Raw genomic sequence first — 22712 nt, 5'->3', positions numbered from 1 at the left:
TAGATCCTCTGAGAAAACACAAGAATGCCTACTCACCACACACACACACACACACACACCACACACACACCAGTTTCCTCCTGGTGCCAGCAAGGTAACTCCTTAGGAGACATCATTCCCTTCTCAAACCTGTAAGGTTCACAGTAACCCACTACTCGCCTTGTTGGACTGTGTAAACTGTCAATGTGCTACTTTGATGTATGACCTTCTGTCTCAAAAACTTATATAACTGTGCTCCAATCTCTAATAGGCAAAAAGTCCTCAGAGCTTTCTGAAAGACTGTCTCCTAGGTTATAATCCTCAGGTTGGCCCCAGTGTAACTTTCCATTTCTTTCTTAGATTGACTATTGGTTAATTTCTCTTTGATACCATCATACTCACTTCTTTCACCTCTTTGCTCAATATTCTTCTCTGTGAGGTCTTTACTGGTCAGTCTTTGTAAGATCCCATCAATTCCTCATCATTTTTATCTCCTCCCCTGATTTTTTTCCTTAGTCTTCATCACTATCTCACGTATGCAGTATTTTTCTTATTTATCTTTTCTTTTCAACTAGAATGTAAGTTTCACAAGGGAAGAGATTTTTGTCCATGTTCGCAGTGTAATATTCCTAGTGCCTGGATCAATGCCTGACATTTGAACAGATGCCTAGGTATTTGTTGAATACACTTTTTTTTTTAATGGAGTAGAATTACATTTGTTTTGTAGTATTTATTGCTCAAGCAGTAAATCTGATTGATAACTCGAATCAGGCTACTTTATATTTTACCATGATGTGACAGATTTCATGGCTGGAGGCTGTATGACCTTGGGGTGCAGCACTAGCATTCCCAGTATTGTAGTTAATAAATCTGTGCATAGATTTCCTGTGAGACTGTGTAATGAAAAAAAAATAGCTGCTAACTGGAAAGATTCAAGGTGGAGTCCACAAACTGCTTGTCAATTGCTAAACTAAAAGGATTCTGAAATCAAAGAACAATGTAATATCCATCCCCCAGTGCTGTTTATCACAGGCACCTCTAGATCAGTGTGCCTCATACACTAACGTGCACTGTGGATCACTGAAGAGGTAAGGAATTTTCTCAACTGAAATACCACTCTTTTTTTTTTTTTCTGACTAAACATCATACACCAAAGACTGATATTTGTAATGCATAAAAACTGGTTTAAATATGGAAGCAGGAAAAAAAGGCAGGCTGGGCCAAGGAAACAGAGAAAAAGACCAGAAGTCTTACTTACTTTTTTTGTAGGGATAAGACTTTAATAAAACAAATATGTATTTCCACAAATGAAGTCACACCCCACATCTCAAATACTCTAGCATGTACATGTGTTTTTTCTTTTTTTTGGGGGGTTATTGTTTTTGCCACTGTGAACAGTACACGTCTGGAAGTACTGGTGTGATTCATTTATTTTTTAAGGAAGTCAAAGTCGTTAATGTAACATAGTTTAAAACATCCACTAGTACTGCTAAGTTTATAACAAAGCACAGTGCCCTGCCCCCATCTCCCTTCTCATGAAGTTGCCACTTTCCAAAGCAGCCACTTTCAACCTTTAGCAATGTCTCCAGATACTTGTTTTTAGACACTGTTTCATCTCCTCAGTGGAAGGTGGGGATTCGGTAATCTCTATACCTCCCTCTTGTAGCTAGAGCAGCTTCTTGGTGAACCCAGCTTTCATTATCACCACCATTATGTGTAAATATTCTTCACAAATAAGGATATAGTATATTGTGATATGTACTTTGCTTTCCATTTGCTTATCAAGGTACCTTCATTCATTCACTGCCCAAATCTGAGAAAATCCCTTCTCAATACATTCACTCACCACAGGAATCCCTTTCTTTCTTCTTCCTCTTTCCATCTCTCTTCTTGGAGACATTCCCCCTGGAGCCTTCTCTACCTGTACTCCAGTCTGGGTGGGCTACCCCTCCTTAGGACTGCAGTCTGGTGTCTTCCTGAGACGTCTCTGACCAGCCAGGCTTGAAGACGGGCAAGCAAAGGGAGGAAGAACAGTTGGAAAGGATGATGAAAGCAGAAGTATTAGTCTCAGCGAGATGGTCGGGCTGGAGTTTGGCTGCCCTTCCTAGCCACACTTTGGGTTATTAGGCATCTCCAAGACAAATGTTGTTTGGGTTGAATAAGGCTTTATCAGTGCTGCCAGTGAGGTAAAGGATGTGGAAATTGCATCCTCTTCCTTAACTACTATGAATCATATTTTTACTTATTCTGAGTACTTCAGTACTTCCCTAGATGGTGAGATGTGTGCAGTTTTAGAAACTCAGTATTTTTATGCACCAGTTATGCAAAATATCTAAAGAGCAGTTTTGAAATGCCATAGGTTTTTTTTTTTTTTTTAAGGGCACCAATATTCACAAAGTTGGGAGGGAGACTTAAAAATATTCGTGTACAATAACCAGAGAATTCATACCACAGACTCAGTTTTTTATCTCTGGCCTCGGTCTGGGGTTAAAACCTGGTTAGATAGCTTATGAACTACACGACCTTGGGCAAATCAGTTAACTTCTCCAAGTCTTAGTCTCTTCAGTAAATTGGGGATGACAATAATAATAATCATCCTTGCCTTATAGGATTGGAATAAAATGTTAATATATCTAAAGTACTTAGCACAAAACCTGACACCTGGCAAAGAACAATTAGTATACAGTATTTCTTACATAAAGTAGGTATTAAGACTTGCTATGTGGGGGAGGGGATAGCTCAAGTGATAGAGCGCTTGCTTAGCATGCACGAGGTCCTGGGTTCAATCCCCAGTACCTCCTCCAAAAATAAAAGTAAATGGATAAACCTAATTACCTCCCCCCCAACAAGATAAATTAAAAAAAAAAAAAGAAAAATTAAAAAAAAATTGAAAAAAATTGAATGAAACACTTGCTATGTTCCAAATACTGTGGATAGTGCTAGAAAAACATAAATGGTGAAAGAAAAAAAAAAAAAAAAAGGCCTGTGCAGCTTTTCAATGGCCAAGAGGTAGAAGCAACCCAAATGTCCACTGAAAACCTTAAAGGAGGTAGGGTTTAGACAAAGTGGGTCTGAGTCTATATGCCAAATTTAGAAAAGCAGAGATCAGTGGTGAAGTCAGAATCGGTGAAATCAACTTTAGGACCAAAAGGAACAAAGAGTGCAAGAGAAGAAGCCGACTGAAATTTCACAATCTCTGTGGGCAACACACCTACTTTGTAAAGAGTTGCTTCAATTTGCCTCCTCAGTTCCTTTATATACTCTGTATCTATATATTATCCACCATATATATCATTCTATATATTATTTATCTGAACATATTTACATATAGTCATTCACAGGAATCAGGCGGTGAACAGAGTTCTTAATCACTTTTGCATTTTGACTTCATTTTGATTATCATTAATTTTAAAAATTATTCTTAATTGTGGTAAAATAAACATAAAGTAACATTTACCATCTTAATCATTTTTAACTGTATACTTCAGTGGTCTTAGGTACATTCACATTGTTTTGTAGCTATCACCATTATCCATCTCCAGAATTCTTTTCATCATTCAAACAGTAACTCTGTACCTATGAAACAGTAACTCCCTGTTCCCTCCTCCCCACGGCCCCTGACAACCACCATTCTACTTTCTGTCCCTGTGAATTTGACCACTCTAGGTACCTCATACCTCATACAGGTGGAATTACACAATATTTGAATATCAAGTTTTTAATATGGGCTAACCAACCTCTGAGTATCCTCAGCCACATGCTGCAGACCTGGAGTAAACTTCACTGTATGGAAATTCTCTGACATCAACAGCTAGAAATCAGTTCTTTGAAAAAAAAATTCACCATTTCTCTTATGATAGCAAAATGGAAGGACTAACCTAGCATTAGACCAAAACTTCAGATTGGAGTAAACTGCAGGAGAAAATGAACAGAAAACTGTTTGGGTTGAGTTGTGAATCAAGGTTTTGTGTTGAAGGGAAAATTTATCCTAAAATTCTGGAGGTGAATTCTGGATTGTTCACACCTCTATTCAATGTTAGTGTGAAAAAAAAAAATGGACTCAGTGTTTTTTAACTGGGCTGTATTACCAGTGGAGCTATCCATGGAAACCCCTTTGCTTTAGTGCAAGGTTTTCAACCTGGGCGTTACTGACATTTGGGGCTGAATACTTGTCTGGGGTGTGTGTGTGTGTGTGTGTGTGTGTGTGTGTGTGTGTGTGTGTGTGTGTGTGTGTGTGTGTGTGTGTGTGTGTGTGTGTGTGTGTGTGTGTGTGTGTGTGTGTGTGTGTGTGTGTGTGTGTGTGTGTGTGTGTGTGTGTATGTGTTGTGGGGAGCAGTCCTGTGACATTGGGGGCTGGATGCTTGTCTGGTGTGTGAGTGTGTGTTGGGGGAGCAGTCCTGTCTACGTAGTATGCTTATCAGCATTTTTGGCCGGTACCCACTAGATGTCAGTAGCACTCCCTCACCAAGTTGTGACAACCAAAAATGTCTCCAGATCACACCAAATGTCTTCCAGTGGGCAAAATCACCCCTAGTTGAGAACCACGGGTTTAGGAGGATTGAGAAGAAAAAGCACGTTTCTTGCTTTGTTGAAATAATCCAACTCTGATCTAAATCTCTACTCTGACCTTACCTTTGATAAAAATTAGTGTAAATTTGGCTTTAGACTAAACCAGCAAGACTGTTGTCAAGTAATCTCTTTTTGTACTCATGTCAAACAATAAAATAACAGATTTACACCCTTTTAAGGGGAAAAATACTGGGAGACTGGGGCTGCACAAAGGGCTTGCTGGTCAAGATGGTTGGTAAGGAGCAGCACCTCTGGGCACTTTCTACCCTGAGTTACAGACTGGCCTCTCCTATACCAATCACATTTCTGAAAGCACATTAATGCATTTCTCCCATTACCATATCCACAGCTACATGTTCACAGCAGACAGATTTTAGAGGTGTCAGATGCACAGCAGGTGCTCAAATATTTAATAAGTAAATAAAGGTAATCAGAACTACATTCAGAGACCAATCTGTAAAAAAATTGTAACCTAAAATCCAACTCACTTCTGAAGTTTTCAGAGTATGTAAAATTGAGGTGTTTGTGATGTTAATTCTAATCATGATATTCTTCAGTTTAATTCCTGAGTTCAGTTAGATTATACCTTAAGAGTGTCTAGTACTCAATCGGGGTCATTCCCCACTGGTATCCCATGTTCCAGCAAAATTAAGCTGGGTAACGATGACCAGTGGGCAAGACACAAATGACCTGTTCGGTAGTCTGGAAAGCAAATTCAGTATTTTAACTTTATTAAGAAAAGGAAAACTTTTGAACTAAAACCACTGAAAGAAAAGCTATATCCAAGCTTTCTTGATTATAAGAATGCAGATTTTTGTGGGATATTTTATGGGAATTTTAAGAGCGTGTGTGAGTTTTTATACTGACCAAAAAGAAGCCATGGGTAAAAAGTTCCAGTGACATGCCCTAATGCTTATTTCATACAGCACTGCCCTGCTCTTTGGCTTCCCTCTGCTCTCCCTGCCCTATAAGCTTCTGCACTAAGTTTAAGCATCACCTCTTCTTCCAGAAAGCCTTCCATGACTACACTTTATGTGTAACCCCCCTACCTGGATTCCCCAGCTCCCATCAACACCTTGTGTTACTATTATAGTATTAACCACACTCTATCACGCTTATTTGCTCTACTTCGCCAGATATGTTACACGGATGAATGTAGGTTAAATTTGAAATACTGAAATTCTGACACGTATTAAGATTTCTTGTATCTTTCTGTTCTATTTTAGGTTATTTTTACAAGAATAATTTAAACCCAGCTATCTAAGTAACTAGAATATCTCTAAAGATATAGCTATTTGTTACAAGTACGATCCGTGAAGAGCAACAGCCCAGGATTATGCTGCATACAAACAAAGGAGTATTTCGCTGCTGTAAGATGTCATCCTATAGAAAAAAAAAAACTTTTATATTCAAAATGTATTGTTAAATACATGCAAAGAACAACAGAAGCATTCAAAATATTAGCTAATTCTAAACTTACTATTCTCTGGCTTACAAAACTTAATGTTCCCTCACAGTTTTCAGCATTAAATCAAATTCATTGTCTTATTACTTCACAAAATAGCAACACAGATCATCTCAAGTGGTGCTATTAGGGGTAATTTTTTTTCCTTCAGTTTTTCATTATTTTCTAAATATTTCACAATAGAGATGGATGACATTTTAAATGACAGTTTTTTAAAAGCTTAATTCTAGAACTTTCTTTCCATAGCTATAAAACTATACTGATTAACTGCAATAAATCAGAATACAGGAAGCAAAGATGTCAAAGATTATGTAAAAAAAACGCCTCATGTATTATGTGGTAACACAGTAATCTGCATTTCTATTTACTGTAAATATTATTCTAAATTAACAATAATAAGAAAAACTTGAATTTGCAAATAGATCTGGCCTGAAGATTTTAGTTTTTTTCTGTAAGACATAACTTGGTGAAATATCACGTTGACCTGAAGTTTGTAAGAATAAAATCCAAAAGAACATAGCAAATTTACTCCAAATTTGAAACCTCAGGTTCAACCATTTCTTACAATAATCTATTACAGATTTTGAAAACCCAAAAGAAACAAACATGTTTTACAACCTGGAATTATATGCCTTTAATTAGTTTTCAGCAGCACAAGTAAGTGAATAACACTGATAATTAGCTTAGGGAAGAAAAGCAGAAAGAAAAAATTTAACCAGTAGCTTTTTACCACCATTCTTTAATAGCTGACATGTTAATATTTCTGGAATGAACAAATTAAAGGTAATTGTATATAGCAATCTGAAGAGTCAACAATAACTTTCTTATAGTCTTATCAACTAAAATTATAGAATTTTAAACATTACTGAGCTTTAACTTCGTCACATTAAACCATACTCTTCTGTTACTCAATTCATTTCTTGAATGCCTGCCTTTAGGTGCCAGGTGCTTGCTCTAAGTTTTCAAGGAGAGTTATTCAGCATTAAGTCACTCTATTTAGTTCTTAACAGTAGTTAAAGCAGGACCTTAAAAGAAGAAGTCAAAATTAAATCAGTATTTAGATTCAAAATGATTATAAGACATATCAAAGGTCACAGAACATAAACCATTACTGAGAAGAGTTAAATGTTTAAAGTACCTTTTCTTTGTAAGGATGAACTATAATATATTCATGCATATAGAGTTATATACATTGGATTGTGGTTGCTACTCCTAACAAATCTTTTCTCCTCAGATGTACTTACAAATTCATGAGAATACCACTGACACAGGACTTCCCAAAAATTAAAAAAAAACCAAAACCCTAAATATGCGATAAATGACTTGTCACACAGTGAGACAGCAAAAAACCACTGATATACATTGTTAATTTTCTCAAGTAATGTTATGTACAGTTTTATTGCCAGTATATGCACAACAGTAAGCATAGAACTATAAATACATAACGTAATTAACAGTAGAAAACAAAATTGTTACAGGTAAGGGGGGGGGGGAATATAGAGAAACTATTTTCCTGCTGCTAGAACAAAAACAAAGGAAGGTAAAAGCCTATGACAAATCATCCATTCAGTACTCTTGTCTTAAATTCTTTACATACATTTCTACATTTTTCTCAGTTAAACAAAGAAAGTACATGTAACTCTGTAACAATAGCAAATTGCTTCCCTAATAGCTATTTGCCTTTCCAGTCAAATTCACTTTATGTTAGGATTAAAAAAAAAAAAAAGTCAAGATGCACAATCATTAGTATCCTGGTTCCAAATTATCTAATTTGCCTTTCACCAAAACTGGTAAGTTTTGAAAGTTGGCTGCACATGAAAATAACAGGTGTAGCAAAAGGTGATTAAAAAAAATTTGTTAAAAAGTAACAGAAAATCACCCTTTAAGTAGTTTTCCAAAAGGCAGCAGCTCAGTGAAAAGTATTAGCCCTGAAGAGGTAGAGAATTTGAGCCCATTATTCAAAGATAACAGCCTTGGCACCATCTTCTCTCTCATCAGGATCAACGTTTTCAAGTAAGACAATTTCATGGTAAAAGGAAACCAGGTTCCACCATTTAAAGGAAAAGGTGTTGGTCGACTCCCATGTCTCAATAATTAGTTTGTTTATTAAATGAGAAACAGAAGACGGTCAAGGACACACATGCACTTGATTTTTTTTTTGTCTGTTTCCATTATCAAGTTTATTCATAAGTGAATTTGATATTAATAAATAAAAAAAGCATCATTCACAACAAAGATAAACAAACCAAAAAACCCTGCAATGAAACCTTCTATCTTAATAAGTATCAAGAAAAACACAGGCTGATGATTTGGTGCAGCTTTCTTAAGGGATCAGAGAGAGGACATCGTTTTAAATAAAGATGGCAAGATCAATAACCAACAAACGATATTAGTTTTATAGAACTGGCTGATTCTGGAACATTTCTTTGGAGTCTTAGTTTTAAACTACAGATCACCCCAAAGAAGTTGCAACTAATGACATGTTATCACCATAACACCAACAGAGTCCAGCTGTAGTTCAAATTATTCCTGCTTTGTTTCACATCATTTCAATATTTCTAGCATAGGACATGATACAGAACAAAACTCAAAGTAGCAATAAAATTATTATTCTGCTTTTGAATAAAGGCCAAAAAATGTTTTAGACTGTTAAACTTTTAAAGCTTTAAGCATTCCTGTTTAACCAGCATTTAAAAAAATTTATACAATCATAACACTGGCAAAGATTAATGGGAAGACACAGAAGCACAAACATGTGAAATGATGAATTAGATTAAAAATTCCTTTGTATTGATCAACTGATGTTAATACTGTTTCTTCTTGAATTTGGAATAACTATCATAAAAGTTACATGCATACTGAGGATAGCTCTGTTACGGAAAATACAAAACAAAACAAAAAACTAAGACTGGGAAACAGTGGTAAGTTCCAAAAGACGTATTTGAAAATTTCCTTTCGTTGATGAGGGTGGTCTGTCTGTCCTTTCTTTGAGAGACCTGGTTCACTTCCATCAGCTTCACTAACTCTGTCCAGAAACATCAGTAGTGGGATCAGCTCCTCCAGAACCTGTTTGTGCACGTTTGATGTAAAGATTCAGTAGCTTCATCTGCAGATTCAAGCCAAAACATATCATTTGAGCAAGATTCTCTAAATCATTTAAGATGCTCATTAAAGAAATTACACACATAGGTGAGCCTCAGAAGATATTTTAGACTGAGGGGTTATTATAATGCCCCAGTTATTGTCAATAATTAAGAATTACAAAAAACTTTTTAAGTCTCAGTTTGTTCATGACTCAGTATTCTAGCATGCTTTTTTAAAAGATGTTATAGTGATAACATACAAAACTTAAGAGTAAACTTAGAATAGGAAGTTACCATTAAGACCATTGTGACAAACATTTGAGTACTAGGTGCTATATAATACTCTGCCTGACATTATCTCTCTTTTTTAAAGTTTATTTATTTAATTTATTTTTTTGGTGGGAGGAGGTAATTAGGCTTATGTAGTATTTATTTATTCTATTAGAGACGGTCCTGGGGATTGAACCCATGACCTCATGCATGCTAAGCATGCAGCTCTACCACTTGAGCTATACCTTCTCCCCCTTGACATTATCTCTCTTTATCTTCACAACACTTTATAGATGAGGAAATCTAGATACAGAATGTGCCATCCCTGCCTCAGGTCCCAGGAGTAGAAAGAAATGGGCTGGGAGAGGAAATCAGGCACACAGGTTCCAGCACTGAAGACCCCAGACAACTATGCCACTGCCCTCCTAACAAGAACGTTGTTGATTTCTGTGTGTCATTGTGCAGTCTTTACTGTATGAGATCATATTTTTATAGTTTCTAATCAAAGCACATCCAATCCTGCTCACTATCTTTTTCCATTTAATGTCATTCCTAAATATTTTTTCCATCTCCCTACTGTCTTCATGTGACATGATTACAGGCTGCCTCATATTCTAATAAAGTGCTGAATTTTAATTCTTTTACAGACAACTCTGGATTATCAGGCAGGACCTAACTTAAACTTATCACAAAAGTTAGGATATGTTTTTCTTAGAAAATCATTTTGTTTTTCAAAGTTTGCTTTTTTACATTAATTCCGTGACCAAAGGGTTTTTAACCTGGTGTCCATGGGATTCAGAGGCTCACTGAACCCTCTGAAACTATGTGTAAAATTTTCTGTATGTATTTCTTTTTCTAGGGATGGGATCATACCTAAATCTAAAAGTGGTCTGTAACACAGAAAGGGTTAAGAACCACTGCTTTAATCTGTCTGTAACTTGCAGAGGTATTTAATGTAATATACACCTGAGCTCTTTTTCCTTTATATGTATTTTTTCTGCCCTTTTGCTACTTTAAAAATAAATCTGATTACAGTAATGACAATTGTTAGGATTTTTGGAAACTCTTTAAATGAAGTGTCTTGCTCATAAAGTATAATTCAACATAGTTTATCCTCACCCTTTAGAACAAATTTCAAGGTTTTTATAGTATCAAAGAAACCAGAAAGCAACTGATTTCATTTACTTTTTTAAGCCTTAAGGACGAACTGGAAAATTTATTTTAACATACCAAATCAAAGTTACATGTTTATCTGGATCATAATAAGAACAGAAAGAGGAGACCAAATATTTGATTGTCATAGTTCATAGGGAAAGATTTCCTAAGTGTTCAAGTGTTCCACATTTTGGGACATATACATCCATGAATATATAACTACTATTTATTCTTTGTTTTTTTTTGGGGGGGGAGGGAGGTAGTTAGGTTTATGTATTTATGTATTTATTTTTAATGGAGGCACGGGGGATTGAACTCAGGACCTCCTGCATGCTAGGCACACACTCTACCACTGAGCTATACCCTCTCCCCTACTAACTATTTATTTTTAATTAAACAATCCTTGGGGTTAAGGATTTGGGTGTGGGAGTGGGAAGAGTCAGTTGCAGGCATTTCTCTCACAGCAGTCTACCAAGCACTCTACCAAACTGCTGACTTCACCTGAGTGATACAATGAAAGTACAAACAGCTAAACTGCAAACAATAAGAGGAATGAGCTGGATGCTCAAAGCCTGACTAATTAAAAGCCAAACAACAAATTCACCCTTTAACACACACAACTAAATTTTGAAGAATGTTCTATGGCCACCATCTTTGGAGCAAAGCAGCACTACTTACTTTACTGCCAGTGAGCTGACTGAGATGTGGTTTTAGTTCATCACCAATTACCGCGTGAATAGCCACCAGGCAGAAGACACAAGCTTTCCGAACGCTGCTCTCTGAATTATCATAACCCTAGGGAGAAAAGTCCTTGTTAGCACACCTGCGGGATCTGAGAAGCATACCATCCTAAAGAGACAGAAGTGCAACTCAAAGAGATCTCCAGTGTGCTGAGGAGAGACAGCTTTACTGACCAGATGGAATTATCTCACTGTTTCAGGCAGAGACATGACCTTCCCTCCTCCATTTCCCCTTCGGCTCCCCCAGTCCACTATCAGCCTTCCATATCAGGTTCTTTCTTATTTAGCCTGAATAGTTGCAATTCTCTGACTCTGAGGCTGTCCCTCTGCCAATCCACCCTGGGCAAAACCTATGAATTAACTTTCCTAAAGCATTCAGTGTTAGGGAACTCAAAAGCTCCTCACTACTGAATAAAACCTAAACCCCTTGGCCTGACAGTCAGTGCACTCCTATAATCAGGATGAATTAAGCTGATTATATGTCTCATCCCTACCATTACTCTAAGTTATTTATTCAGCAAACATTTATTCAGTACCCACTGTATGTATAACACACATATTATGTATATTCTGTTCTAAACAACCAAAGCATAGATAAAGAAGAAAGAGATTGGATCTTATCTTCAAGGACCTCATAAGTTAGTAGTATTAGGCTTAGAACAGAGTCACAAAGATAATACTGTAGATGCACAAAGAAATGAATGATTAATTCTCTTCAAGTGGAGTCTCAATATATACGCTACGTAGTATTAGCCATTAAAATTGCATTACAGAATATTATTTACTGGATGGAAAAAGTTCATAACCTATGATTAAGTTAAGCAAAGCATTTAACAAAATATGATACCATTTTTGTTGAAGTGTTTATATTTTGGGGTTTGTGTGCATAGAAAGAAACCACATTATGTCTAGTCAATGACGGTAAATTAGTATTAGCATGTTGGAGAGAAATCTGGCAATACCTAAGAATTCTACTTCTAAATAGACAAATATAAGAAGACATTACAAGGAAGTTCATTGCAATATTTGTTACTAAAAAAACAAAAAAGGAAACAACCACATATTCATCAACAGATAAATGGGCAAACAAAATGTATAATGGAATATTAGAATAAATAAAAATGAATAATGGAATAAATGGAATATTATTCAGCCATAAAAGGAATGACATTCTAATACATTCTACAACATGGATAAACCCTTAAAGACATTATGCCAAGTGAAATAAGCCAGGCACAAAAGGACAAATACTGTATGGTTTCACTTACATAAGGAACCTAGAAAGTAGATCAGAGGTTACCAGGGTCTGGGGGTGGGGAAATGGGGAGTTATTAATTGATGGATACAGAGTTTCTCTTTGGGATGAAGAAAAAGTTCTGGAGATGGACAGTGGTGATGGTTGTACAACACTGTGAATGTACTTAGTACCACTGAATCGCAGTTAAAATGGCCAGATGGTAAGTTTTACGTTATCTGTATTCTACCTCCTACCCCACCGCCCCACTGCAGAGCTCGTTATGGAAAGTCTTTGCTCTGAACACCGGAGACAGCAGGAAGGCTTGGTCATGCCACTAGTGTTGTCTGGAAAGTGCCTGAAATAACTGGAGACCAAATGCATCATACTTAGCTTATTCCTCTAAGCTTTGCTGCTTACCTGTATCAGGCCTGGCATAATCTCTGGCAAAAGAAGGTTAAGGGTTTCCTTGGACACTCTCTCTATCACTTTTGTTTGCATTTTGATTGCAGCCAGATTAATTGGGTAATCTGCAGTTTGGATAATGGGACAAAGCACTTTGATGCACTGCTCTGGACTGATGGAAGTGGCCAACACTGATGCAGCTTCCTCAGCAGACCTCACCACCTGAAACAGAGAGGTCAACATTTAGCTAGGAAGTAACTCCATAAAATGTGATACCGTGTCCTGGAGGTGCAAACTTTATGAGATACATAATAGGACATGATGTCTGGGATTTGCTCTGAAAACACTACAGTAAACAAATATAAAAAGTGGGGGTCCAGATAAAACTGAATTGGTAAAACGTCAGTAACTGTTGAAGCTAGAAGATGGACACACAGGGCTTTATTACAACATTCTTCCTTCTGTGTTCTCTTAATGTTGGCTTGATTTAGTGATTTAATGATTTAAGCAATTTCTAGATCATGCTGTGATCTAGTTCCGCAGTGGAGTGGAGGCTCTGTTTCCCCAGACTGTAAACTGAGCGGAGTCCTCTGCATCAGCCGTGTGGAGACCCTGCTCATCACAGGGCATCCTCAGCTCCAGGAATGCTTGATCCCCCTTTGTGACAGTATTACAAAATAAAACAAAGATCATCTCATCACTATGTTATCAAGTTAACAGGCCATTTCCCCTGCTGTTTACGATGATTTTTTTTCCCTTCTGTATTGGGCTTGGAGCGGAGGGGTAGTAGGGCATGGGTTTTGCAATGAAGAGAAGAAACAGTTGCCTATATTCTTATTGGAATCTGTAATTGCTAAAGATGGTCTTGAAAACATGTAAAAGTTAACGTGTTTGCTGCTACTTTGTTAGCGTCTCACTTAAGCTCTCAATCTGTGAGAGGTGCTTGGGAAGATACAGTAGGAAATACACTGGAAGTCAGGAAACCCAGGCCTAATTTCAGCTGTAATAACTTAAAAATGTCAATTTTATCTTTTGTAACAGTCAGTTAATACGCTACAGGCCTTTTCTGGGTCAGAGGGTGGATAACTAAACTACAAATATTACAATAATTTAGCCATCAGGTAACTTACCTCCTTATGAGGATCTTTGTGTGCTTCCAGTGTTTTCATGACCGTCAGTTCTGCATAGTTTTTAAATCTTGCTGGTTGATGCCTTAGGATTTCTCTTAATACCTTTAATGCCAGAGCCCTGATTGTAGGCTAAGAAGAAATATTTGAATGTTTTTAATATTTTGGGTTGTAGACAATCTTTTACATTTAACATTCTGTAACTTAAGGGTCTTAATATTGGTTAGGGGAATTGCAGACAACTGCAAGAAGTACGTGATATATTACATAATTAAGTTTTCACATCTCTAGTTGAAAACTTATACTTCTTAAAGAAATCAAGAACCAGCTACATTCTGACTATCAACAAGGACATTTTACTTCTGAACAACTAATTCAAATATGCAAAAAAAGTACTCTCCTATAAAAATTCCGTCAGCAATCTTTCATTTTTCCTGTTGTCAGTTGTTTAAAATCATCAAGGTACTTGGTTGAGTAGTACTTTATAGTAAAAATTTTGTGCAGAAAGCAGCAGCAGAAAAGACTCATTTCCCCAATTTCTAAGTGTGTGTAGTGCTTGATTAGCAGGCAATGAGAGGCAATCCAAGGCAAAAAAAAACAGGCTATTGTTTACACAGTCAGCAATTTACCTCTTTATCCCCAAGGGTTTCAAGCAATAAAAGTAATATTGTTTTGAAGTGTTCATCCCAAACACTGAAAGATTCTTCCTGTGTCAGTTTCATCAGTTCATAGAGGGCAATTTTTCTTTCTTCTACGCGTTCATTATGGTTAGACAACTCCTTCAACAACTCTGCAACCAGGTCAGAATGGTCTAGGGAAAGATCTGTCAAAAGGACATGATGTTAGTTCTGTAACTTTGTAAGTTAATTTTCACAAGTACGGGGATGCCAACTTTATATAACATTATGAAACAGAGAGTTGGTTGTTAAAAACAAAAACAAAGAAAAATGACTAAGTAACATTCTTTTCAATTTGTTATTCCCAAAACATCAATACTAGTTCAAAACCATTTATAATAAAAATTCACAAGAGATAATTGTATAATGAACCTTCATACACCCATCATCCAGATTTAATGATTATTAAGATTTTACCATTCTTACATCATCTTTGTCCCCCGTGCCTCCAGCTTTTTTTCCTGAAGTATTTGTAGCAAATCCCAGTGTCTCCCTTTGTCCTTACACACTTTTACGTTGTCAAGCCAGGAGTCACCCCGTGTCTGGGCACTTTGTTTTTAGTGACACCAACAATGGTCACTGGATCCACCTGGTGACAACTTGATCCCGCCACTGGAAAATTCCCTGTCAATCTTTTCACTAATGATTTTACCCACTGATATTCTGAATCAATTATTAGGAGTTAAAAATGGGTTGAAATTCTTCTGCAGAGAGTGACTTTATCAACTAGAGCTGTTTTAATTACCCTGAAATACAGTTTGATAGAAAAGGCAGAATACACTTAAAATATTTCCCTTTAAATTTCAGAGTCAAGAGTTGGGCCCAGTGGCTATCAAGGAGTTTTCATTTCTTTTTGCTTTCTTTTTAAATGTATAATTATGAACTCATGAATTTTATGAATGTTAAAGGACATATTGTTTATTTTACAAGTCATCAGATAATGCTTTAAATCATTTTTAAAAGAAAGACAGTTAAATCCAAAAGTTCACATTAGAGCACTACAAAATAACAGAGTTGTCCTACATTTTTTTAAATGATAAATTCAGGCTTTGAGGGACTTGGGCAAGCATTTGCCTGGGCTTGTGCCATAAATTATTTTTCCTGACTCCTTCTCTGAAATGAAATAATCCCAGAATAGGATGCCTGAGCCTAGAAGGCACACCTGGGGTCACTCCTCCTCCCAAGTCTCCAGGAAAGACAGCTGACACCGTGGGGCTGTACTCTCTGTGCATCTACTTGGCATGGGCAGGCTGGCCTTTTGGGGAGGGTTGTTGCCTACAAAAGGAAAGGCTCAGGAGGAAAGAGTACTCTTCCCAAAAACAAACCTTGAGGTTGCAGTTTGCCAGATATTTCACTATTGGTCCATAAAAACAGAAGCTACTGTGCCTCATCCTGCCAGCTGGTCAGCCTCTGACCTAGAGATACCAATGGCCTAACACTGTATGTCTCAGGGAACCCACAACTACAAGTAGGGAAAGAAAAATTCTATTTCACTTAAGACGATTCAGAAACCTGAGGAAAGGGAATCAAGCTGAACTATTAGAACAGATGACTTCCACTGGAATAAAACTAACAGATGACGGAAGGGAAACTGAACCAAAGTGTAATGATGACATTCACTGACTATTAAAAAGGAAGTTTGTTAGAACAACTTTCATGGAACTGTAATAAGAGCACTGAGAACCTCTGGTTCCCAAACACTCTTTCACAGAGCACAAAATGTTGATTACTGAACTAAACTTGAGGTAATCTGGGAAAAATGATCACTAAGGGGAACCAAATTAGGGCTGGAAGACCAAGAAGAACATCTGCAAAATGCAGAGCAGAATCACGAAAGATAAGAAATTTGAGTTCAAAGATACAATCTTAACTTGGAGAATAAAAATTGTCTTATAACTTCATCTGTATACACCAACATGAGATCAATATTGCTGGTTTAACAAGAACTACTGCAGCTGAATAAATGCATCTCTATAAACCCCGTAAAAATCACTCCTGCAAAGTTATAGTATCACATTTTCACAGGTGTCAGAGAATCACTGTCGTAAGAGTTGATGTTATTCCAGCTAAATAAAGGGAAGTCACAAGAAAATGTTCTTCAAAGGAACTCAGTTCTCTTCTCCACGAGTACAGGCTTTGTAATTACTCTAGAAGATAATCAGAAATGACTTGTCATATAATGGTCTGGAGAGATGACTGACAGGAAAGTCATTTCTGCCAAAGAAAGCACACACATGATTTGTTGAAAAATGGAACTGTTTATATCATACAAACGATTAAAACCTAAGGTGCTGAATTAGTTAAGACAAAGTATTCTCTTCCGCCTCTTCTAACACAGGGAGGCACTGCAGTCCTGCGCAAGGCACACAGGCTCTGGGGGCCCGCCAAGCCTCTGCCCCTCAGCCTGTGTGTGATGGGGGCGTGCTCTTACTGTGGAGGCTGGGCTTTCTCATCAGTAAAATGGGAAAACAGCACCCACCCCTAGGGTCACTGTGAGGACCTGGGCCTGAAATCTGAGTCTCCCTTGAATAACAGTGTCATGGTCACTAGACGTAGTAAGTATCCTGGAACAATACAGTCCCTGGTAAACTTTACAAAGGTCGTAATCAGAAGTGGCCATTAGTGTAGGCTTTTTTGACTTGTTAATTTTGATAAATTTGTCAAATATGTGTGTATCTGTCTATAGTATATACAGAAACGCCTGAGTAAGAGAGATGCAAGGTCTTCCCCATCTCAACTTTAAAATGGAATATAGACAGCAAATGAAAACAACTGCTATATGAAGCTAGGAACAGCTACTATTTTGGTTTAACCAAGGGCTTATCCATTTTCAAAGAGTGTTTACTCAACATAAAAGGGCTGCCTTATGTTTTGGAAGTCAATCAGATATTAAGCTGCAAAGAAAAAAATGTTCACAAGTTCAAAAATATTCTACCCAGTTTAGGTTTCAGCTATATAATTTCCAAAGACATCTTCATTTAACAAATGGAAAATACATGATTCTTAGTAAAGGAGAAGAGAACTAGATCATAAGGGGGGGGGTGATTTTGCTAAGTTGCCATAATTTTGGCTTTGTGATATTTGTGATATATTAAGTCTCTTAACATGAGAAGTTGGTAAAAACACAACTTTTCCTCATAAAATGAAGTATTTTTCCATTCATCAAAATTACAAATGACCATGGGGATAGGTTCCTGGGTAGAATAAGGAGGGTTTCCACACACTGAGTGTGGGAAAGATGGGGTTTCAGAGCTCAGCCAGGGTAAGAAGGGTGTCCACGTGTGATGGCAACCAGGTGTGATCTGTCAGAGCCCATGAAGAACGGCAGTGGGTGTCAGAGGCCAAGGAGGCTGAGCGTGTCCACATGGAATGGTAGAGCCCAGCAGGGTGACGACTGCACTCTGGGAGGGAGGAGGTGGTGGCAGAGATGGAGAACTGGTTGCATAAGGAGGATTGATCAAATAAGTAAATATATTAAAGATAACGGAAGCCAGGTTTCTCACTGTCAGAAAAGGGGAGTTATCAATAAGGGAGAAACTAAAATTAACCTCACGGCACTAGACTGGAATTGGAGTTACTGGTGCAAACACACAGCTTTGGACAGACACAGAAATAGATATAAATCAGCATACATACATACACATTTCCTAGCTCTGGCCACTCAGAGGTCTGTGGAGTAGTGACACCCTACCAGCAGTGAGTATCCCTCGTGCCCGGGCTTTAGTCTTTAAAGACCATTTTCTATTAAAAGAAACTAAGGATTGATCCTTGGAGAAATGGCTGATTCCAGGATTGAAGGAAGGACAGTACAAGATTTTGTTGTGTCAGAATGTAAGGATGCAGACATGTCAAAAGGACACAAAAGCCAGTTTGAATGGGTGGTGGTCAAATTAAGGACAATTTGAGCATATTATAAATAATGATAGTTAAAATTATACCCATTGAATACAATAGGAAACTATAAGACCATACAGTTATAAATATGTAAATAAATATTTTTAAAATGAATAAAATTTAAGTTTAACGAGGACTGGGATATTTAGTTTTAAACTACCTCTCCACAAAACACTTATTAATTACAAAAAGAGTAACTTCACAGTGGAGAAGCCTGGTTAGCATCACCAAAATCAAGGGATCAACGTTAACATCACCAACCATGGGGCAAAGTACAATCATGTGTTAGCTTAGATGCACTCTCACTTCTGTGATACTGATGCCAAGAGTACAGTCTAAGTCCAATCATAAGAAAACATCAGACAAACCTACATTGAGGGAAATACTACAAAATAACTGGTCTTTAATCTCCAAAAATGCCATGGTCATGAGAGCCAAGAAAAGACTGAACAGGGAGGGAGGGAGACATGGTAATTAAATCCATGACATTCTGATCCGAATCCTCTGCTATAAGATATCATCAAGATAACAGACAGAACACTACAGACAGGTGGTTCTTAATGTACCAAAGAGAATCCCCTGATTTTGATGAATATGTTGTGGTTATGCAGGAGAATGTCTCGGTTTACAGAAAGTACATTCTAAAGTATTTGAGGTGACGGAGCATCAGTTCGGCAACTCACTCTCAGATATTTCAAGAAAAGAAAAGTTCTTTCTCCTATACTCCCAACTTTTAAGGTTCTGAGTATTTTGAAACAATACTTAAAAAAAACTATGTATACATACATACATATATATATGTGTATATATGTACTGTAGCTGAGGCAAGAGATGCCAGTTGTGTGACCTCTGTGCAAAAATAATTTAAAAACAATTAAAGCTGCTAAAGTTAGGTCTCGATTTCTCAGTCAACTGTGGGGCTGTCGCTACACAGATGGTTCCCAAGACACTTTCATGAGGGTCCAATTCATTCATGCGCTTCTGTTACGCTGCTATGGTGACCAGACCTCAGCAAGGGAGTCAACTATTTATGACAGGTTAAAACATACCAAAGCGCGCAACTGTGGCAATTTTATAGATTCTTATGTATTAAGACAACTATTATTTTAGATAGTTTGGTCACAATTTTGCCTTTGTGATATCTGAGATACATTAAGTCTTTTAACATGACATGTTGGTAAAAATATGATTCATCAACTGGTAATCAAAGAAATACAGAAGTGAAGATTTTTTCTACTCATCAAAATTACAAAGATTAAAAAATATTCCTGATATCTAATTTCTCAATCTTTCTAACAATTAAGGAAATGCTCATTAGGAATGACCTATTTTATATCCATCACAGTGACAAAAAATAAAACATCTAAACACTCTGTGCTGGTGAGGAAATCAGTACAACTTAAACTAACCAAGTGTTTTCAGTTGGTAATTGGGTATTAACTCTCAAAACTTAAACTTACATATACCTCAACTGAGCAATTCTACCTCTAGAAATCTCTTAGAATTACCTGTACATGTGCATAAGTTTATGCAGAAATATGTTCAATGACAGTAACTCTGAGGGAATAAAGGAAAACCAGAAACTACCAACATATGGAATCATGAGGGGGAGACTTTCAAGTTTATCTACATATAGTTATATATTAACTATACATTATTTAAATCTTTAACTAAAAAAAGAATTGATGGATTGTGTAATATGCTGAGGCAAAAACGTAATTCCTTATTACTAAAAATAACTAAAACATTCACAGTGCTTTGTACTTTATAATCAGTTTTCATACATCTTATCTGAACCTTACCACATACTGTGGTCAAAGGGCAAGTAATGTAACATCTCCAACCTAGTGACAAGTGAGATTCAGGAAGGTCAACCAACTTCCCAGGTAATGCAGCTTAATAAGTGTTTGAGCTTAGACCTAAGCCAACTCCAAATCCCAATGGTAGCTTCTCCCATATTTGGTCCTTGAATGTATCTTACTAAAGAATTTATGACTTCACACTTAAAAGGTTATTGTAAAGAACAGGTATTCTTTCAAAGGGTTTTGTCATTCTGGTATAAAAGTTAATAACTAAATGAACTATGTTTAGACATAGACTAAATTTATAAGCTACAACTGGTTTCATCTGTTTCTGGGAAGTCACTAAGGTTTTCTTGATTTAAAGGATGACTTTAGGATGATTAACCTGTCTCTCATTCTGGGGAAGAAAACTACCAAAACATCAGAAATGAGTTCCTAGAAGATGAGAGAGAACAATCCCATCCCAAAGATCCTTACTTAGGAAGTTACAATAAAAGAACACGTAACCCTATTTTGCTTTGCTGATTAGCAGACCTCTGTAACAGACGGTAGCAGACGACCCAGGACATACCATCGGGGAACTGGTCAGCATCATCATCGAACATGGCTTCCTTGAGAGCAGACTTATTGAAGGGACTGATGCTATCTGAGTAGTTATACGGATTATAGTCTCGAGAGCGTGGAGAGGAGTGAGCAGGCATCGAATGGAGCAATGAAGCTTTATTATCAAGGGCTGTTTGGCTTGGGTCAGTAGCATCACCTCCTGCTCTTGGGTCAGACATCCCAGGACCGCCACACATCTGTTAATGGGAAGGGGGAAGTATAGCAAATTAATTCACTTTCAAATATCTCTTCAAAATTCTAAAAGGGTATTTTCCTACTGCTTGAAAGGCTATTTTAAAAAGGTAATAATAAAGAGCTGAAAAAAACCGAGTAATGGAAATCAACAAGATGAGTTAAAACTTACATTCAAAAAGTCAAAGCTCATGGAAAAGATGTAAAGAAACCATGAAGGCAAATAAGAACCATGAAAGAATGATGTCTCTAACAATTCCTATAGTTTCCCTGCCAATGGCTCGATCAAACAATATATATATATATACACTGTGATTAGTTACAGTTAAATGCCATTTATGCCAGTTAAATACAAAAGGACTTTTACTAGCAACATAGAACTAAAAGCTCCCAGATTTCATTATTAAGGTTGTAAATTATACAATGACAGTACGTCAATAAAGGAAATCAAATTTCAAAAGTCTTGCTTAAAAACAAAAACAAAAACAAAAAACACACACGTACAAAAAAATAAAAGCCTAAAGGGACTGCATAGCTTTTGGAAGGATGCCTGATGGAGTTTGGGCACATTAATACACTTATCAAAATATCAATTACCATCATCAGTGTCACCATTACCACCACTGACCAAGCAACTATGTGCCAAGCTGTTAGCGAGGTGCTTTACAAATATTCTTTAATTTTACTGTGCACCTATTCCATGCCAGGTAACATTTTTGGCATTGGGGATATATTAGTGAACAAATGAGGGAATGCTGTCTATCCTGACGAAGTTTAACATTCTAGTGCAGGGTCAGAGACATTAAAAAAACATAATGAATGGGTAAGTTATGTGGTACAGTAGAAGATGATTAGTGCCTGGGAGGCAGTACAGTATTAAAGGGATCATGAGTGCCAAGGTGGGAGGAGGAGGCTGCAGATTAAATAGGCTGCTCAAAGTAAGATTTACTGAGAAGCCACTTGCTCAAGGACTGGAAGGAAGTGGGGAAACTAGCCATGGGGATATCTGGAGGAAGAATGTTTAAGGTAGAGGGAACAGCTAAGACAGGGGCCCTGAAGCAAGAACATGCCCAGTAAGTTCAGGGAATAGCAAGGACGCATGTGGCTAGAGCAGAGGAAAGTAGCCGGAGATGAGATAAGGGAGGTAACAAGGGGAAAAGTCTACTGTGTAGACTGTGGTTTATATTTTGGAGATAGCCAACAGATTCCCTGATGGACTAAGTAGGGAGGATGAGAAAAAGAAAGGAGGAAACAAGGACAACTGTTCTGTCCAAGGTTTTTGGCTGAGCAACTAGCACTGCTATCAACTGGGATAGAGGAGAACAGTTTAGGGGAAAAGATCAGAAGTTGGATGTATGAATCTGAAACTCAGGAGAGAAGGCTGGGCTGGATGGAATCATATGATTTATCATACAATAAGTTTTAAGGTATGCAACAGTACCCCTATTTTCCTTAGGAAGACACTGAGGCTTAGAAGTGGTAATCTGACTAGTTAGTGAATGCCAGGAATCAGGATT

The 22712-nt window shown here is 37.2% G+C and overlaps 1 protein-coding gene across 16 annotated transcripts in view; it reads right to left on the bottom strand.

Moving 5' to 3' along the window:
- Positions 1-6732: 6732 nt before the first annotated feature.
- CLASP2 (cytoplasmic linker associated protein 2) overlaps positions 6733-22712 on the bottom strand; it is a 153282-nt gene continuing 137302 nt past the window's right edge. For all 16 annotated transcript variants that reach the window (XM_074345330.1, XM_074345319.1, XM_074345324.1 and 13 more), the window contains 6 exons: positions 20972-21200; positions 14657-14850; positions 14031-14159; positions 12916-13122; positions 11200-11316; positions 6733-9119 (listed from right to left, as the gene is read on the bottom strand). In XM_074345330.1, coding sequence (XP_074201431.1) covers positions 9033-9119; positions 11200-11316; positions 12916-13122; positions 14031-14159; positions 14657-14850; positions 20972-21200 — 963 coding nt within the window. In that variant the 3' untranslated portion in view covers positions 6733-9032. The remainder of the gene's footprint in view (positions 9120-11199; positions 11317-12915; positions 13123-14030; positions 14160-14656; positions 14851-20971; positions 21201-22712) is intronic.

Source organism: Camelus bactrianus, chromosome 17 (assembly GCF_048773025.1).
Source record: "Camelus bactrianus isolate YW-2024 breed Bactrian camel chromosome 17, ASM4877302v1, whole genome shotgun sequence".
Lineage (NCBI taxonomy): Eukaryota > Metazoa > Chordata > Mammalia > Artiodactyla > Camelidae > Camelus > Camelus bactrianus.
This window is presented reverse-complemented; position numbering and strand designations above follow the sequence as displayed.